We start from the raw sequence: 17,150 nt of genomic DNA on the forward strand, positions 1-17,150 counted from the left end.
TAATGAGTCCACAGCCCATTTAATTATTTTGGCTTCGTTATGCAATTTGGCATATTTTGGGTGTAGCGTAGCACCATTTCAGGAGGAATAGCGTACCAGACGTCCTTTGTTCTTCCCCACAGCTCCATCATTCCATTTGAAGGGACTGCATATATTGCCAGTTGGGATTTTACATTGCTCCACCCATTTTTTTTTTGGGATTCATATCAGGCCGCTTGGTGTGGAAAATTCCCTGGAATTCCTCGAGTATTCCAGGGAACTCTCTAGGGAGTAAGGCTGTTCGGAATAAGGTAACGTTGTATATGTTGTTTGAAAAAACTGGTCAAATAAATCGGCTATAGCCTGTTCCGATGTGACCGTAGAGTTTTCAAAAAATAGCCGTGAAGGGTAAAAAATTTGCACTTATTGTTAAAGAAATTATTAAGCTGTTTCGGATTCTGTACAACTGGAACTTACGACAACAGACCGCCCAAAGCTGCCACGCCCACACTTTTGAAAAATTATTTGATATTTTTTCATTTTTCTATTAGTCTTGTAAGTTTCTATCTATTCGCCAAAAAACTTTTGGCCACGCCCACTCTAACGCCCACAAACCGCCAAAAACTGTCCTTCGCACTTACACTAGCTGAGTAACGAGTATCAGATAGTCGGGGAACTCGACTATAGCGTTCTCTCTTGTTTAGACTAGACCATGTAAAATATTAACCATCCCGAAATTTGCAATCCAGCAGTTTCGATTTTGTGTGGGAGAGCAAGTGAGCGGTGGCAAGACCTTACAGCTCTTTTGAGCTAAGATCTAATGTAGTTCAGAAAGCACCCCATGCTATGACCGCAAGGAATGGGGATTTACACAAATCCTTAGTAAAATTGGCTGGGATGGCCAAATTTACAAGACTAACAAAGATGTGAAAAAATATAAAAAGATTTTTAAAAAGTTTGGGCGTGGCAGTTTTGGTTCCTCTTCATCCTACTTAATCAGTATCGATCATACCACTTAGCTATCGCGTACAAACTATCGGGTTTTGCTTAAATTATTCCTGGATAATAACCCGCTCGTTACATTTGGCCTCTCCTAACGATCACAGCGTCATCGCACCAGCGTTCCATGTTGTCTGATGAATACACTGACTTATAGTGTCATTGCTTTCGTTGTGCAGGTGGCATATCTTATCAGTGAACTTTCTGCTGTGAGGATTAATAAAATATATGTGAAACGCTACCCTTCCTGCAACCTCACCTCAACACTCGGTACGGGGAAATTTTCCTTTCTGATCGGCTTGTTCAGGCGGCGGTAATCGATGCAAATTCTATCACTACCGTTCGGCTTCTTGATGAGCACCACCGGGCTGGCGTACTCTAATGTGGATGGAGTAATAATATCGCGCTATAATAGTTCGTCGACCATCTTGGCAAAAACTTCCTTCTTTGGCTCGGTATGGCGCTTGAGAAACTACTGGCCAACATAAATTTGTGCCTAGACGACGTTTGTCTTGCCTATGCCTTCCAAACCTGTGGAAAAAATGTCTGCAAACTCTTCGAGCAAACTGCAAACTTTGTTCCGTTCTTCTTCTTTCTGAAAATGGTTTTAAAATACTCTCGGTTGAACGTGTTACCGGCTGATGAAATCCTCTCTTGACTTTCATCTCGCTTGGTTCGAATTTCTACAAAAGTTCAGCGCATGTGATTACATATTGTCCCAAAAACAAATCCTCCTGCAACAGATTGTCGACGGCGACTTTGCCTGTCATAATTTTTTCAGCGATTTCGATATCCAATAACATAGCTTCGGTAAGGATACGTAAGCCTCCACATATTCCCACATTTTTCATAAAGCACTCCTGTCGATCTGCGTCGATCTCGTCCGCAATGGATTGGCGAATTATACAGGCTTTGCTTCCAGTATTAATGAAAGCGTTATAGACTTTCTCGTTGATGTGGATTAATTTTGAGCTTATCCTGATTGGATGCGCCCAAACGCATCACCTGTGCGGCTTGGCAAATTACATCGGTGGCTTGAAAACTATTGCATTTGGAGCAACGATCGTCCTTCGATCGTCTCACAGTGGCGCATTAGATACAAAAATACAAATTGTTGATGACAACGGATCGTTATCGCATATCCCATTCGACAGGTAATTGTTGAATTCAAAAAATGATTCAAATCGGTCCAGTATTTTAGAAGTTACACGTGTTCAAAGTTGAACCTTTTTTGGGTTGCAAAAATAGCAGGTATTTTTTGTAGCAAATTTGGACTTTGCGGTCGATTTTTAGGTAAAAAAAAAAATGTAACCTACCGGTTTGGTTATGGTCTCTATGGAAAGGGTCATCCAATCTCGGTAAAACAAGTGCAGGAATACCGGTTTTACCGAAGTACTAATTTTCACATATTTCACATATACAACTTTGATGGAGAATATAAATCAATTCCCTACAATTCCCTGGTATGAGGTATTGTCGCTGGGCAATACGAAATTGTATGGCGGGCATACATTTTTTCCTGTATTGGCGGCTTGTTTTTCAATCCCTGACTTTTTAATGATTTTAAATGAATGTATAATGATTAACTATTCTTCAAAAATATTAAATTAAGTAAAATATTAAAAAAAAAACGGTAAAAATAGATGAAAAATTTACAAAATACATAATAAAAAAAACATTTTTTTTTGTTAGAAATTTATTTTTTGTTTGTTTTTAAACATTAAATTTGTAAAGTATCTAATTCGCCACTGTGCGTCTGATTGCATTTACCATGCTGAAATAAATTTCTGCCGCGTCCGGCTCTGATCCGAATTCCTCTCGGATTGCTGCTGCAAAACTGCTTATGTTGTGTGTAAAATCTGCGAAGAATCGAGCCACATTTTGGCGGGACCCGTCAGCTTTGTGTATATAGCAAGAAGTATAATTTTTTCGTCCCATTAAAACGCATCTACCACTTTGTTGACACGATCGATGAACTGATTCACTGGGATCAGATTCTCATCTCCGGGGTCGTAGTCTGGTAAGCTATTCGCAATTTCCTTAACCGACGCATGGCTGATCGCCGCTTGATCTCCAGGGTTACGGTTGATAAACTCATATATATCAATTTCATCTTTCCGTTTCCATCATGCTTGTCAGCGTAGTCAACTGCTGTAGTAGTTCTGAAATCGTTGCCGCCTGTGCTAGCTCAAAGTTCCAACTGTTTGTGGCAAATCCACTTCTTCAGAATTATTGTGTTCCACTAGTCTCTGCACTAATTCTGCTCTGGAGTTGCCGGAACTCCCAAATTCCTCTCTCTCAGCAGCTACCGCAACTGGTCTGCCTTGAGCTCCGCTATCTTGACAATCTCCTCCAAAAATGATCGCTCCTCTCAAAAACATGACTGTTTTCCTTTCTATGTACGCACAACCACAATCGTTTGTACGCAGAATCTTCCACCTAAGAGCACCGCTGTATTTACCACAATTCTCGTAAATTTTACCTTCTGTGAATGTACGCACAACCACAATCGTTTGCACGCACAATCTTGCACCCACGAGTACCGCTGCATGCCCGTTTGCAAGGGTGGTCGCTATTTCACCACAATTATCGTGAATTTCACCTCCTGTGAATTTCACACCGACGCTACACATACACACAAGCTTTTTGCATGTATAGGTAGATTAACCAAGATTTTTGAGTATTTCGCTTTGAATCCATCAGACACGTAGGAAAGGATGCCTTATCCGTAATGTCTTATCTCTTGTCCTCTAGACTTTTGGGAACTCCTATCCTGTTACAAACATCCCACGCCGCCGACTCTTCCGCTGCCTCTGCTAAGAGGGTAACATTCACTAAATTGACTTTCGCTTTCACAAAACTCCGCGTGCGCTTCTTTTCAATCTTCTCTTCTTTCTACTCTATCGGTATCGATCGCCATACCACTTAACTATCGCTTACAAACTATCGGGGTTTGCCTAAATTATTCCTGTACAACAACCCCTTATGGACTAGTGAGAGACGTTTGGGCACTGCAGATGGTGTTTGTGCGGGTGGTCCGAACTCATAATTTCTTATGGTAGTAAACTTAAAAAAGGCAATATTTTTATTTTTTAGACCAATGAAAAATATAAACCATCCCGAAATTTGCAATCGAGCAGTTTGGATTTTGTGTGGGAGGGGAAGTGAGCGGTGGTAAGACCTTACAGCTCTTTTGAGCTAAGATCTAATTTAGTTCAGAAAGCACCCCATGCTATGACCGCAAGGATTTGGGATTTACACAAATTCTTAGCAAAATTGGCTGGGATTGCCAAATTTACAAAAGTAACCAAGATGTGAAAAAATATAAAAAGATTTTTCAAAAGTATGGGCGTGGCAGTTTTGGGCAGTTAGTGGGCGTTAGGGTGGGCGTGGCAAAAAGTTGTTCTGCAGATTGATAAAAAGTTACAATATTAATAAAAAAATGAAAAAATATTAATACATTTTTCAAAAGTGTGGGCGTGGCAGCTTTGTGCGGGTTATGGGAGTGGCAATAAAATGTTCCTGAAATCGATAGAAATTTACAAGACTAATAAAAAAAATATTAAAACATTTGGCATAAGTGTAGGCGTGGCAGTTTTAGGCGGTTTGTGGGAGTTTGAGTGGGAGTGACATCATGGGTCAACAAACTTGCGTTGCGTCTATTCTCTGGAGTCCTGCATGCTTAATCTCAACTTTCTAGCTTTTATAGTTCCTGAGATTTAGGACGGACGAACAGGGAGACATGGCCAGATTGACTCGGCTATTGATCCTCATCAAGAATATACATACTCGTACTTTATATGGTCGGAACCGCTTCTTTCTGCCAGTTACATACTTTTCTAGGAATCTAGTATACCCTTTTACTCTACGAGTAACTGGAATAAATATTCCTCCACCTATGCGAGAAGAGCGGGTTACGAAAAGCTGTTCAAAAGCTGTTCATAGACTTTATAGGGTATCTAAGGACCAAAGCTATAAACTCGGTAGTTTTTGTATGGCAGAATACTTCTTGAACTTCGTTTGTCGTTGTCGTGGTTCGTGATAGTCATGCAGCGATATTCAAATTCGTCGAAACGAAAATTTGTAATAACTACGAAGTACCAAAATTTTACATATGTACACTCCCCGCAGTCTAGTCCTGCTGAAAGGGTAAATAGATCGTTGCGCCACAGTTTGCAAGCCACGTTTTCGGCAGGCAGCGAAATTTAAAATTAAGTCCATATGGTAATAAACTGACTGACTGACTGGCTTGGAGGCGTACTTTGCATTTTACAACTGGGAGACGAACTGCAGATCCCTTGATCACTCAACCTATCTTTACTAACAGACATATAAACATGGAAGAGCAATAACGCTCAAAATAATTAAAGTAGAAGTATTGGAGAGTCCTCCGGTACTTTGTCCAACTTTGTCGACAGCGGGTACTTCACGCAATATCAGCTACAACCTAAGCAACTACGTTAGACGCAACAATAGCCTGATATAAAGAAATGACAAGATCAGCTCACTGAAAAAAGAAAGAGAATAATTTGAATTATGAAGGGTAGGCGTCTTAGAAACTAAGCGCTCGCCTAGAGACGGTTCCCTTCTGGATGGACCAACTACAACAATAGTATTTTAGGCTCGGCCTTAAAAAACTTGAGGTAAAACAAAGCTTTTATCTTTGCTCTCTGCACGGAAAGAATAACTGCATATTCACAACCCGCTCTATCCGCTCAAAAGCAAATCGTTTACTGTATCTTTACTTTACTGTATCTGTATCTGGTAGTATCGCCAACTTGAAGCCATAGTGACTAACCAGCTCTTTTTGTTTGATATAAATAATAAAGAAAGTAAATACGTCCGTTTGCTTTTTATCTTTTTTTTTCAGATTTTACCAAAAAATTTTCAACACGACCTCTCTAATGCCCAAAATCCGCAGTCACAGTAAAACTGTTTTTTGGCATAAAGATAGAAATAAACAATACTAAATAAATGTGTCATAAGTAAGGGCTCGACAGTTGTGGTCGTTGGCACTTGTGGAAGTGGCACCATTCTGAAACACCATATGTATTCACTAGAAATTACATGCCAAGTCTCTACTTTCTAGTTTCCCAAATCTCGACGTTCGTACTAACTAGCGGCAGGCGGACATGCCTATATCGGCTGGGCTAGTAATCCTGAACAAAATTATAATTAATTTGTCGGAAACACTTCCTTCTACCGGACGTATAATTTTCAACAAATCTTCCCTATTGACCTTTACGAGTAAGGGGTATAAAAAACTGCCTTCGGTGTCACGCCATGACTTTGAAATATGTTTTTAATTTACCCTTACAAAGACATTTTTGACCATATAAAGTAAAATCGAGAAGAAACGAACGTTTTTGATTTCAAGACAAAATCGATCCCAATACCGTTTTTTTGAGAAGTAACAGTGTCAGTTTTTAAATGGGAAACACACAAATAAGACAAAAAATTATTATTTGGTATGAAATGTGCTATATATGAAGTGAAAAGGCAATAAATTGGTGGAATTACTAATTAAAGTTGGCCCTTTCTTACAAAAACAAATTTTATGAAACACATTGTTTTAGGTGCCTGACCCTATCAGAAGTTTAAGTAGCAGTTGATTTGGCCAAGTCCATTTGTCCGTACGTCTCACGGTGGCGCCTTAGATACTTTTGGGTTACAAAAATTATAAATTGAACCAGTTGAGATATTTTCATTATTTTTTTTTAATGAAAGGTAATTTTAGTACCTTTCCCTTAAGTGGTCATACAATATGGTGTGATACTTTATACTCAAAAATTAATGTTTTTGGGCGCAGTTTTTTTCAATTTTTATCCAATTTCGACAAATACTTTTCATTTGTTTTCTCTGAAAATGCTAATGTGGTACATATTTAATGTATTAAAAACAAAAAATTAAAAAAATTTAATTTAATTAACATTTTTTTTACAAATAATTTAAAATAATCATTCAACTTTAATTTATTTAATTTTTTTTTATTTATTTTAATATTTTTTAAGAATAGTTAAACATTATACATTCATTTAAATCATTACAAAGTCAGGGATTAACAAACAAGCCGCCAATACAGGAAAAAATGTATGCCCGCCATACAATTTCGTACTGCCCAGCGACTGCGCTTGTAGCAGAATTTGCACTAATCCGCGCGTTTTTTACGCTGAGTTGAAAGTATCTTTTGCCTGGGAAATTCGTGGTGGAACGTCAGGGGACCCGATCTGTTTTGATTTGGATAAAGAGCACATTCAAGAACAACAGCTATGAGCATACGCCAAACCCAAAATCCGGTAAAATCCCATTTTTTCTTTTCCATCAAAGTTGAAAAATAGGTGAAAACAAGAGCGAACGCTATAGGCGAGGTCCCCGACTATCTGATACCCGTTACTCAGCTAGTGGAAGTGCGAAGGAGAGTCTTCAACACTGAAAGTTTTTGGCGGTTTGTGGGCGTTAGAGTGGGCGTGCCAAAATTTTTTTTGGCAAATCGATAGAAATTTACAAGACTAATACCAAAATGAAAAAATATCAAAACATTTTTTAAAAGTGTGGGCGTGGCAGCTTCGGGCGGTTTGTGGGCGTTAGAGTGGGCGTGGCAATATGAATCGACAAACTTTCCCTGCTTCTATGTCTCTGGAGTCTGTATGCTTAATCTGAACTTTCTAGCTTTTGTAGTTCGTGAGATCTCGGCGTTCATACGGACGGACAGACGGACATGGCCAGATCGACTCGGCTATTGATCAAGAATATATATACTTTATATGGTCGGAAACGCTTCCTTCTGCCTGTTACATACTTTTCAACCAATCTAGTATTCCCTTTTACTCTACGAGTAACGGGTATAATAACCATCAATAGACCACTGAGCAAACTATTTTTTTTCCTTAGTAAATAAGATATGATTTGATATAAAAAAGGCATTTTTTATTTCGGCTGGACAAAAGTGCCCGTTGTACAAATCGAAAAGTTCTTAAGAATTCAAAAACCGGAGCACCAATTTTTCGATATTAAATACCGGAGTGCCTGATCGTTGCATTCTTAATAGGGAACATACTTAGTAACAGTTGTTAGTGATGGCAAAAAAAAATATTTCGATTTTTTTTTCATAACAAAACATTTTTTATAAACAAAACTTTACACTCTATACACGATTATTCGGGGAATCAAATTTAATTTGTAATCAACTTAAACAATAAACAGCAATGAAGTATAGACAAATTAATAAATAAAAACTAAACACGAAATTAAAAAGTATGGCAATATCGTTGCGTTTTGACAGGAGCGGTTTTTTTCTCCTGATGCGTCCAAAGAGGGAAGCATCAATTAGTCTTCTTGCCACTAATAATCCTAGATACATTTGTGCCACATTCTTTATTTATTTCCTCCATAATTTCGCGGGAGGACTTGAAAGAATCCGCCTTGAGCATATCTGTAAGCGGATCAGTTTTTCGTGGCTTTGGTTTGCGTTTTTTTTGATTGGTCAAATATGCTGTGTTTTCCTTTACTACCTTCAGTGCATTATATACCATTTTCCTCGAACATTTCATTATTTCGGCAATTTCAGCAGGTGTATTGCCAGATTCAGTTAGATTGAATATCATCCTCCTTTCTTCAACTGAACAATGCTTTCCTCGACACATTTTTTGAACTTTTGTATTAAATTACATTAATTTGTTGACGAAATTTGTTAAATCACGCAAAAAACCTACGAAAACCACTTTTTACACAGAATTTGCTGTAAGTTCATTAAAGTGTGCTATTCCTGTGACCACGCTAAATAATCGCTCGCGAACGAAAATTAAGCATAAAGCAGAAGATATAAATGATACATTTTTGGTTTGTACTTCATGTAGAAGAGAGCAATAATCGATTCACATCAAAATTTTTGGAATCGAAAGCCAAATATTTCTGAAATATTACTGTTCTGATGTGTGCTATTTATACTTCCACGGCTGTAGGTGAGAGGAGATTTTTGTATATAACGATTGTTTTTACCTGATTATGTTGATTTTGTTCAGCCATTGCCTTTTCTTTCGCTTGTCTTTTACATTTGTATCTGTGATTTTGGAACCAAATTTTCACCTGAAAATAAAGAGAAATCACAAAAACTGTATTAAAACAGCAATCAAATCTTGTTGGTATTGTTACAGATTCTTAACGCATGGAAGCATCTTTATTGAGCATAAACTTTTTTATAGAAAAGTATTTCCCAAGTAGAAAAAAGCTTACCCTACCCTATAAAGTGCATTTGCCGCCCGTCTTTTGATCTGCCCATCCGTATAAACGAAGTGCACCACAAAAGCTATAAAGTTCTGATAAAGCTGTTTAAAACTCTCATGGCCACATTTTTAATTATTATATTATTATTTGTTTAGCAAATTTATATTGATATGTACAAAGAATTTCAGACCCCACTTTTATAGGAGCCCTTTAAATATGATTTAAATATCTTAATGCTGTACTACAATCAAACCTTATTTAAAAAAACGCATTGATTATGATGCACATATTGGAAACAACCCCTTTCTTTAAACGCAAAAGTCGGAAGCGAATTATTACGAATCAATTCACGGGTATGCTATGTATGATAGATTTGGAAAATACCTCTTTAGCTGCTGAATTATTGTGCTTGCACTATAGACGTTTAAAAAGAAATTTAAAAAAGAGAGGATGCCATAGTCAAGTTCCGTCACTTGGCAAACCGTAAATTTCTACATTTTCGTTGCGGGCGTGAGTTTTGTGACACTTGTGGGCGTTGGAGTGGCAAATCGATAGAAATTTGCAAAGACTCGTAAATAAGTTATAAAATATCGGCGTTATAGTGGGCGTGGCAGAGTGTTTTTTGGCAAATCGATAGAAGTTTACAAGACTAATAAAAAAATGAAAAAATATCAAAACATTTTTCAAAAGTGTGGGAGTAGCAGCTTTGGGCAGTTTGTGGGCGTTAGAGTGGGCGTGGCAAAAAGTTTTTTTGCAAATCGATAGAAATTTACAAGACCAATACAAAAATGAAAAAATATTAAAACATTTTTCAAAAATGTGCGCGTGGCAGTTTTGGGCGGTTTGTGGGCGTTAAAGTGGGCGTGGCAAACTGAATCGACAAACTTGCGCTGCGTCTATGTCCCTGGAGTCTGTATACTTAATCTCAACTTTCTAGCTTTTGTAGTTCCTGAGATCTCGACGTTCATACGGACAGACGGACAGACAGACGGACGGACAGACGGACATGGCCAGATCGACTCGGCTACTGATCCTGATCAAGAATATATATACTTTATATGGTCGGAAACGCTTCCTTCTGCCTGTTACATACTTTTCAACGAATCTAGTATACCCTTTTACTCTACGAGTAACGGGTATAAAAATCGCAGCACACAATTTTTCTATAACGGTGCTACGAATTGTGAGCAAAGAAGAATTTTGCATTTGCATTGTAAGAACAGAAGGCAAGAGTAGAGTATTGCATACCAATAATAGATTAAAAGCTACGATTATAGAAGATATAGGCTCATAAACAGTAAAAATAATCGTACACATATACTTATTTCCCTGAGGTATATACTTATAAAGATGTGAATGCTTATAGTAAGTTTATGCAAACGACTTTTGTCCATTGTCTCTAAAATTAAGATAAAAGCAAAAAGTATGCAATAAGGAATGTTTATATCAGGACTTTAGCATAGTAAAGATTTGATCGTTATTTTGTTTTTTGACCTCGTTAAGAGTTATGCTTATTTATGAATGAAAATTAAAAAAGAAAAAACACAGTCTGGAAGAATTTTATGAAAGTGTTAGCGTGACAGTTTTAAAAATTAGTTTTTCGTCGTTATGGCGAAATTATTGCTTCAATTGAAAGAATATAAAGAAAAGTTTGGACTATTAGTTCCTTACATAAAATAATTGCAAAGAAACTTATTAAAAAATGTACCACCATTTAAAAAACATTTATGCCATGCCTAGTATAATTCTCATAACAATGAACAATGGACATACCGATCACATTCTTAGAGAACTAAAAGTGGGTTTTTGTTTATCTAACCAATATAAGCACACTTACACCATTGCAGGGTGTAAAATGATTTCAGTTTGCAACGCCATAAAGCAGACATTTGCGACTTTATGAAGTATGTATGTATGTACATTTTCGATAGGCATTAACAGAGTCCATTTGTATGTATGTCCGTCTAGCCGTCCAAAAGTTTATACCCAATCGAACCTTCCATTTCTGTATGGAACATTCGGAAAACAATTGATTATTATAGAAAATAAATCGTGGTATCATGATTTTTCATAATGAATTGTTCTATTTCGGTAAGGATCAGTTTTTTTAAATATAATTCTAGTTTAAATTTGATTAAAATCTTAATTCTGAATGGGTACATAATCAAGCTTCCTTTCTTGTCAAATCTCTAATGTTCTTCATACATTTAATGGATGAATGAAAATTCGAACAGTTTTATAACTAAGGTACCTTACTACCTTTACATAAACACAATACCATGCCCATTACTTAGGAAGAGCATGATCAAACAATGGCTAGTTTCAGGGGTGTGTTTCATTGTCCCTTAATGCAGTTTTATCTTTCAAAAACAGAGACTGTTGTGAATACACATATTTTGTTTGCTTTATTCAAGGGTAATCAAAATCTATGCTTATAGGGGTATTCATTGAAGAAATTTTTGCAAAATACCTCAGAAGGGTGACAACACAATTCAAATATTTTTATTGTTATAACACGTCGCATCTTGAACCTTTTGTGCAGACCGCAAAAGTAATTGCTTAACCTAATGACAATTATGTGTTAAGTGGTAGGCATTGTTTGTATCACACCCTTACATCTTTGGGGTATCATTATACACGGATGTCTAGCAGTGCAATACCTATTTTCAAAATTATGAAAATATAAATGATATGATAATAAATGAAATTGCTTCAATCAAGAATATACATATGCTTTAAAATGTTTTTACTTTATTTATAGCGAGTACTTTATATGAGCGGTGGTATGCACAACAGTACCCAAAATTATTTGTTAAAAATTTAAATAAAATCACTCATATATTCCCATAAATGTAAAAAGCGCTTTGAATCCACTTAAAAACAAGAGAGAACGCTATAGTCGAGTTCCCCGACTATCTGATACCCGTTACTCAGCTAGTGTAAGTGCGAAGGACAGTTTTTGGCGGTTTGTGGGCGTTAGAGTGGGCGTGGCCAAAAGTTTTTTGGCAAATAGATAGAAATTTACAAGACTAATACAAAAATGAAAAAATATCAAAACATTTTTCAAAAGTGTGGGCGTGGCAGCTTTGGTCGGTTGGTGGACGTTAGAGGGGGCGTGGCAAAAAGTTTTTTTGCAAATCGTTAGAAATTTTCAAGACCAATACAAAAATGAAAAAATATTAAAACATTTTTCAAAAGTGTGGGCGGTGCAGTTTTGGGCGGTTTGTGGGCGTTAGAGTGGGCGTGGCAAAAAGTTTTTTTGCAAATCGATAGAAATTTACAAGACCAATACAAAAATGAAAAAATATTAAAACATTTTTCAAAAGTGTGGGCGTCGCAGTTTTGGGCGGTTTGTGGGCGTTAGAGTGGGCGTGGCAGCATGATTCGACAAACTTGCGCTGCGTCTATGTCCCTGGAGTCTGTATACTTAATCTCAACTTTCTAGCTTTTGTAGTTCCTGAGATCTCGACGTTCATACGGACAGACAGACGGACAGACGGACGGACAGACGGACATGGCCAAATCGACTCGGCTATTGATCCTGATCAAGAATATATATACTTTATATGGTCGGAAACGCTTCCTTCTGCCTGTTACATACTTTTCAACGAATCTAGTATACCCTTTTACTCTACGAGTAACGGGTATAATTAAAAAGTGTTATTTAATTTGAATGGTTAGCATTGTTAGGTGAGTATCTACAATGCATAGCGTCTATTTATCGTTTTAAAGGCATTAAAATACTAATGAATGTAAAACTTACTTAAACGGTAGCATGTCAAAGCTATTTCTACTCGACTTTAAACCAAACATTATTATATTGAAATATTGAATTTATTGAATACCGGAATGCAATGATTTATTTTATTTTTAGTATCATGTAATCGTTCAATTTATAACCTAGTCTGTAAAATACTACTAAACCTAATTGAGTAAAAAACTCTATATATTCATGATCCATGAAATAAGTTAATCTTTCATTATGTCGGTCTCTTCGAGTCCCTGTCTATCTCCAAAGTGATGCCCAGGAGCCGATCAACTATTTAACATGTAATAGGAAATTTCAAAAATGAGGGTCGTGTTAAAAATCTTAAAAAGAAATGGCCGTCCCTCGAAATTAAACAATAAGGACAAACACACTATTAAGCGTATAGTTGAAAAATATCCATTCCAAAATGCTTTAAAAATAAGTGGAGTCATAGGTACCACTTAAGGGGTGTCCACTCGGAAACAGTCCGTAGAACAATAAAAGAATTCGGATTTGGTGCATACACCCCACGCAAAAAGTCGCATGTATAGAAAAGAAAATCGTCTTCTACGACTTGAGTACTCAAAAAAGTACAAAATCCTGTTGCGTTCTGGCGGAATGTCCTTTTCATCGATGAGTATAAGTATAATATATTTAGATCAGATGGGCGTTACAAAGCCGAAAACCTGGGGACGCCTATTAGCCAAAAAACACCATTAAGACGGTGAAGCACTGTGGAGTAGGAGTTACGGCTTAGGGCTGTATGGCTTCTGGGTGCGTTGGAAACCTAGAATTTATTGAGGGTACTATTAACCACAAAATTTACATTGATATCCTTAAGAAATATCTTAAACAAGCCGCAGATCGTCTTAATTTTAGGATTAGGATTTTTTTAGGATTACGACCCAAAGCACACGACATTAAATACCGCCTATAGATGCTTTACAACATTCTCATGTCCTGAAATCCCCATTGAACACTTGTGAAATAAATTTGAGCATAACTTGAGGGGAAAGGAAATATACAGCAAATCAGATTTAAAACATTAGTTTCTTCAATACCAAGACGTCTTTATGATGTCATCAAGATGAAAGAATATCCCACAAAAATTTTTTTTTGTTAATTTAATACATTTTTAATGAGTGACTTTTGTGATGCCAAAAATGCGTGTGAAATATGTTAACTATAGTTCTTGGGAAAATTAAAGAAAAAGATGCCATTAATATTTTTTTCATTCGTTAATAAATAAACAAGTTGTTTAAATTTTTATTTAAATCAACTGGTAATGGGTTTTGTTTTTACTATGCGAGTGACGTAAAAGGAAAGCTTTACTGCTTTTTATCTCAATTTTTTCAACTCTGCAGATAAGTTTATGTAATATCAAGAACTTTTATATAATTTTTTGTTAAATGTACCATCCAAATGTGTTAGAAACTTATATTTTACGCGACAACGGAATTTAAGACGGTCGAAAAACTGGCCCGAGTTCCAAACTTTCGATATTGTACTTCACATCCTCAACTTTCATGTTCCTTAATTAAACAATACATATTAATTTTTCGTTTGCTGATATATCGCCTTTGCGCACTCTCCAGATAGGCATATAAAGTACAAGTTTTTTTTCACAAAGTGACAACAGTTTTAAACAGGAGAAACCGCTATAGTCGAGTTCCCCGACTATCTGATACTCAGCTATTGAAAGTGCGAAGGAGAGTCTTAAACACTGACAGTTTTTGTTGGTTTGTGGGCATTAGAGTGGGCGTGGCACAAAGTTTTTTAGCAAATCGATAGAAATTTACAAGACTAATACAAAAAAAGAAAAAATATCCAAACATTTTTCAAAAGTGTAGACGTGATAGTTTTGGGCAGTTTGTGTGCGTTAGAGTGGGCTTGGCAACATGAATCGACAAACTTGCGCTGCGTCTATGTCTCTGGAGTCTGTATGCTTAATCTCAACTTTCTAGCTTTTGTAGTTCGTGAGATCTCGACGTTCATACGGACGGACATACAGGCAGACGGACATGGCCATATCAACTCGGCTGTTAATCCTGATCAAGAATATACATATATACTTTATATGGTCGGAAACGTTTCCTTCTGCCTGTTACATACTTTTCAACGAATTTGGTATACTCTTTTACTCTACAAGTAACGGGTATAAATAATAATAAATATGTATAGATAAAATATATATAAAAAATAAATATAATAAAATTAAATATAGATATTAGTTCATTAATCACAAATAGTAAGTTTTATAACAAAACTATTTATGTAAACTTTTAATAAAATATACAAAAAGAAAACAAAATCGAACCGTTCGGGAAATTAAAAATTTGTGTTATAGTTAAATTCTGAAAAACTTCCTAACACAAGACATGACTAAGAACATACACAAAGGCCGATTCCGAGGAATTCTCTTGCAAGGTAAATTTCATTTAAGTAACTAAGGAGGAAGAAGAAGTCGACATCAACATAACCTAGTTCGGACATATGTATAACCTTGACAAGTGTGACGGCTGATCAGTGTGACCAAATCTAGCAAGCGCAGTCTAGTATCTGAGTAACAGCAACCGGAGTCCCAGCAAACCTCTAAAAGCAAGTAACAGAAACTGATTTTAAACGGACTATTATTTGACTCATATTGTGGATGGTTACAGTTTGCGGTGGACAAATACACATACTTTACTGCATCAAACACTAAATCTCGGTTGGTAAAAGTACGTCTAAAGACGTTTTTGTTAATAAAATAAGATTACAAAAACTATTAAATGACAAAAAGTTACTTTTAGCATAGTTTAGATATAAATTAAAAAGCCTGCACCAAGTCAGTAAAAAGCCAATTCAAGAAAACTAGTCAGACAAAGACTGGAGATATGAGGAGGTTTGAGAAATTGCCTACGAGTCACCTAAAGCAATAAACTTTAATATCTTTTGTTTTAACGCTAATGTTTAATGCTATGGTGCGGTCGTTGCTAAAGGGTTAAAGGGTGTTTTCGATCATGCAATATACACACACATGTTCTTTACCTCGTAAAAAGGAGTTTGAAGGATTTGTGGGAAACATATATTGTTAGTCGAATTTTTTGCAAAACATAGTGGCACACAAATATGGTACCTAAATGTTTACTTTTACACTTTTAACCCCGTCTTTTCTAAATCATTTAATTTTTTCAAAGTCTTGGTCCTTTTATTTTATTTGGTATACCATTCGAATTGGGGTGTCAATGGTTATGATCGGTGGATTTCATTTTTTCGTGTAAAAATGCATAAGTAGTAGTTGCTGCAGTCTTCTTATGTGCTACGGCACTACGTGTACTGCTGACCAGAATAATTTAAGGCACTCATCTGTTATTTCTTCTTGGGTTTTATAAAATTGTTATAAGTTTTAACTCACCTGTGTTGGGGTTAAGTGAATAAGACTAGCTAGGTGTTCTCGTTCCGGTGCGGAAAGATATCTCTGCTGCTTAAACCTCCTTTCGAGTTCATACACCTAAAATTAGTTAAAAATAATTGAAATTAATTTAATTTTTAAGAAATTCACTGATATAGTTAAGCCCCGAGTGAATAATATAGCGCGCCTTACAAATGTTTATATAAGGTCTTGACCAAAATTATAAATAGACTAACCCAGCGTAGACCATGACTTACTTCGTACAGTGCCTTTTTTTGCAGTTAATGGCAATATTACGAAACAAAATCCCTTTGTAAGTAACGAAATAAATTTTAAGGAAATGAGACGACAGTGTCATAGAGGCTATATGAACGAATAAAAAAAAAAAAGAGAGAACGCTATAGTCGAGTTCCCCGACTATCTGATACTCGTTACTATATACTCGTTTGGCGGTTTGTGGGCGTTAGAGTGGGCGTGGCAACATGAATCGACAAACTTGCGCTGCGTCTATGTCTCTGGAGTCTGTATGCCTAATCTAAACTTTCTAGCTTTTGTAGTTCCTGAGATCTCAGCGTTCATACGGACGGACAGACGGATATGGCCAGATCGATTCGACTATTGATCCTGATCAAGAATATATATACTTTATATAGTCGGACACGCTTCCTTCTGCCTGTTACTTACTTTTCAACGAATCTAGTATACCCTTTTACTCTACAAGTAACGGGTGTAATTATTGAGGTAGTAAGAAAAACAAAATTAGAGCTCTGATGTTTATACCCGTTATTTGTAGAGTATTATCACAGA

The 17,150-nt window shown here is 36.4% G+C and overlaps 1 protein-coding gene across 2 annotated transcripts in view; it reads right to left on the reverse strand.

Moving 5' to 3' along the window:
• LOC6540043 (homeobox protein Nkx-2.1) overlaps window positions 1-17,150 on the reverse strand; it is a 36,916-nt gene that overhangs the window by 6,422 nt on the left and 13,344 nt on the right. For both annotated transcript variants that reach the window (XM_002086874.4, XM_015189326.3), the window contains 2 exons: window positions 16,347-16,442; window positions 8,977-9,063 (listed from right to left, as the gene is read on the reverse strand). In XM_002086874.4, the coding sequence (XP_002086910.2) occupies window positions 8,977-9,063; window positions 16,347-16,442 (183 nt within the window). The remainder of the gene's footprint in view (window positions 1-8,976; window positions 9,064-16,346; window positions 16,443-17,150) is intronic.

The sequence above is a fragment of the Drosophila yakuba genome, unplaced genomic scaffold (assembly GCF_016746365.2).
Source record: "Drosophila yakuba strain Tai18E2 unplaced genomic scaffold, Prin_Dyak_Tai18E2_2.1 Segkk4_quiver_pilon_scaf, whole genome shotgun sequence".
Taxonomy (NCBI): domain Eukaryota; kingdom Metazoa; phylum Arthropoda; class Insecta; order Diptera; family Drosophilidae; genus Drosophila; species Drosophila yakuba.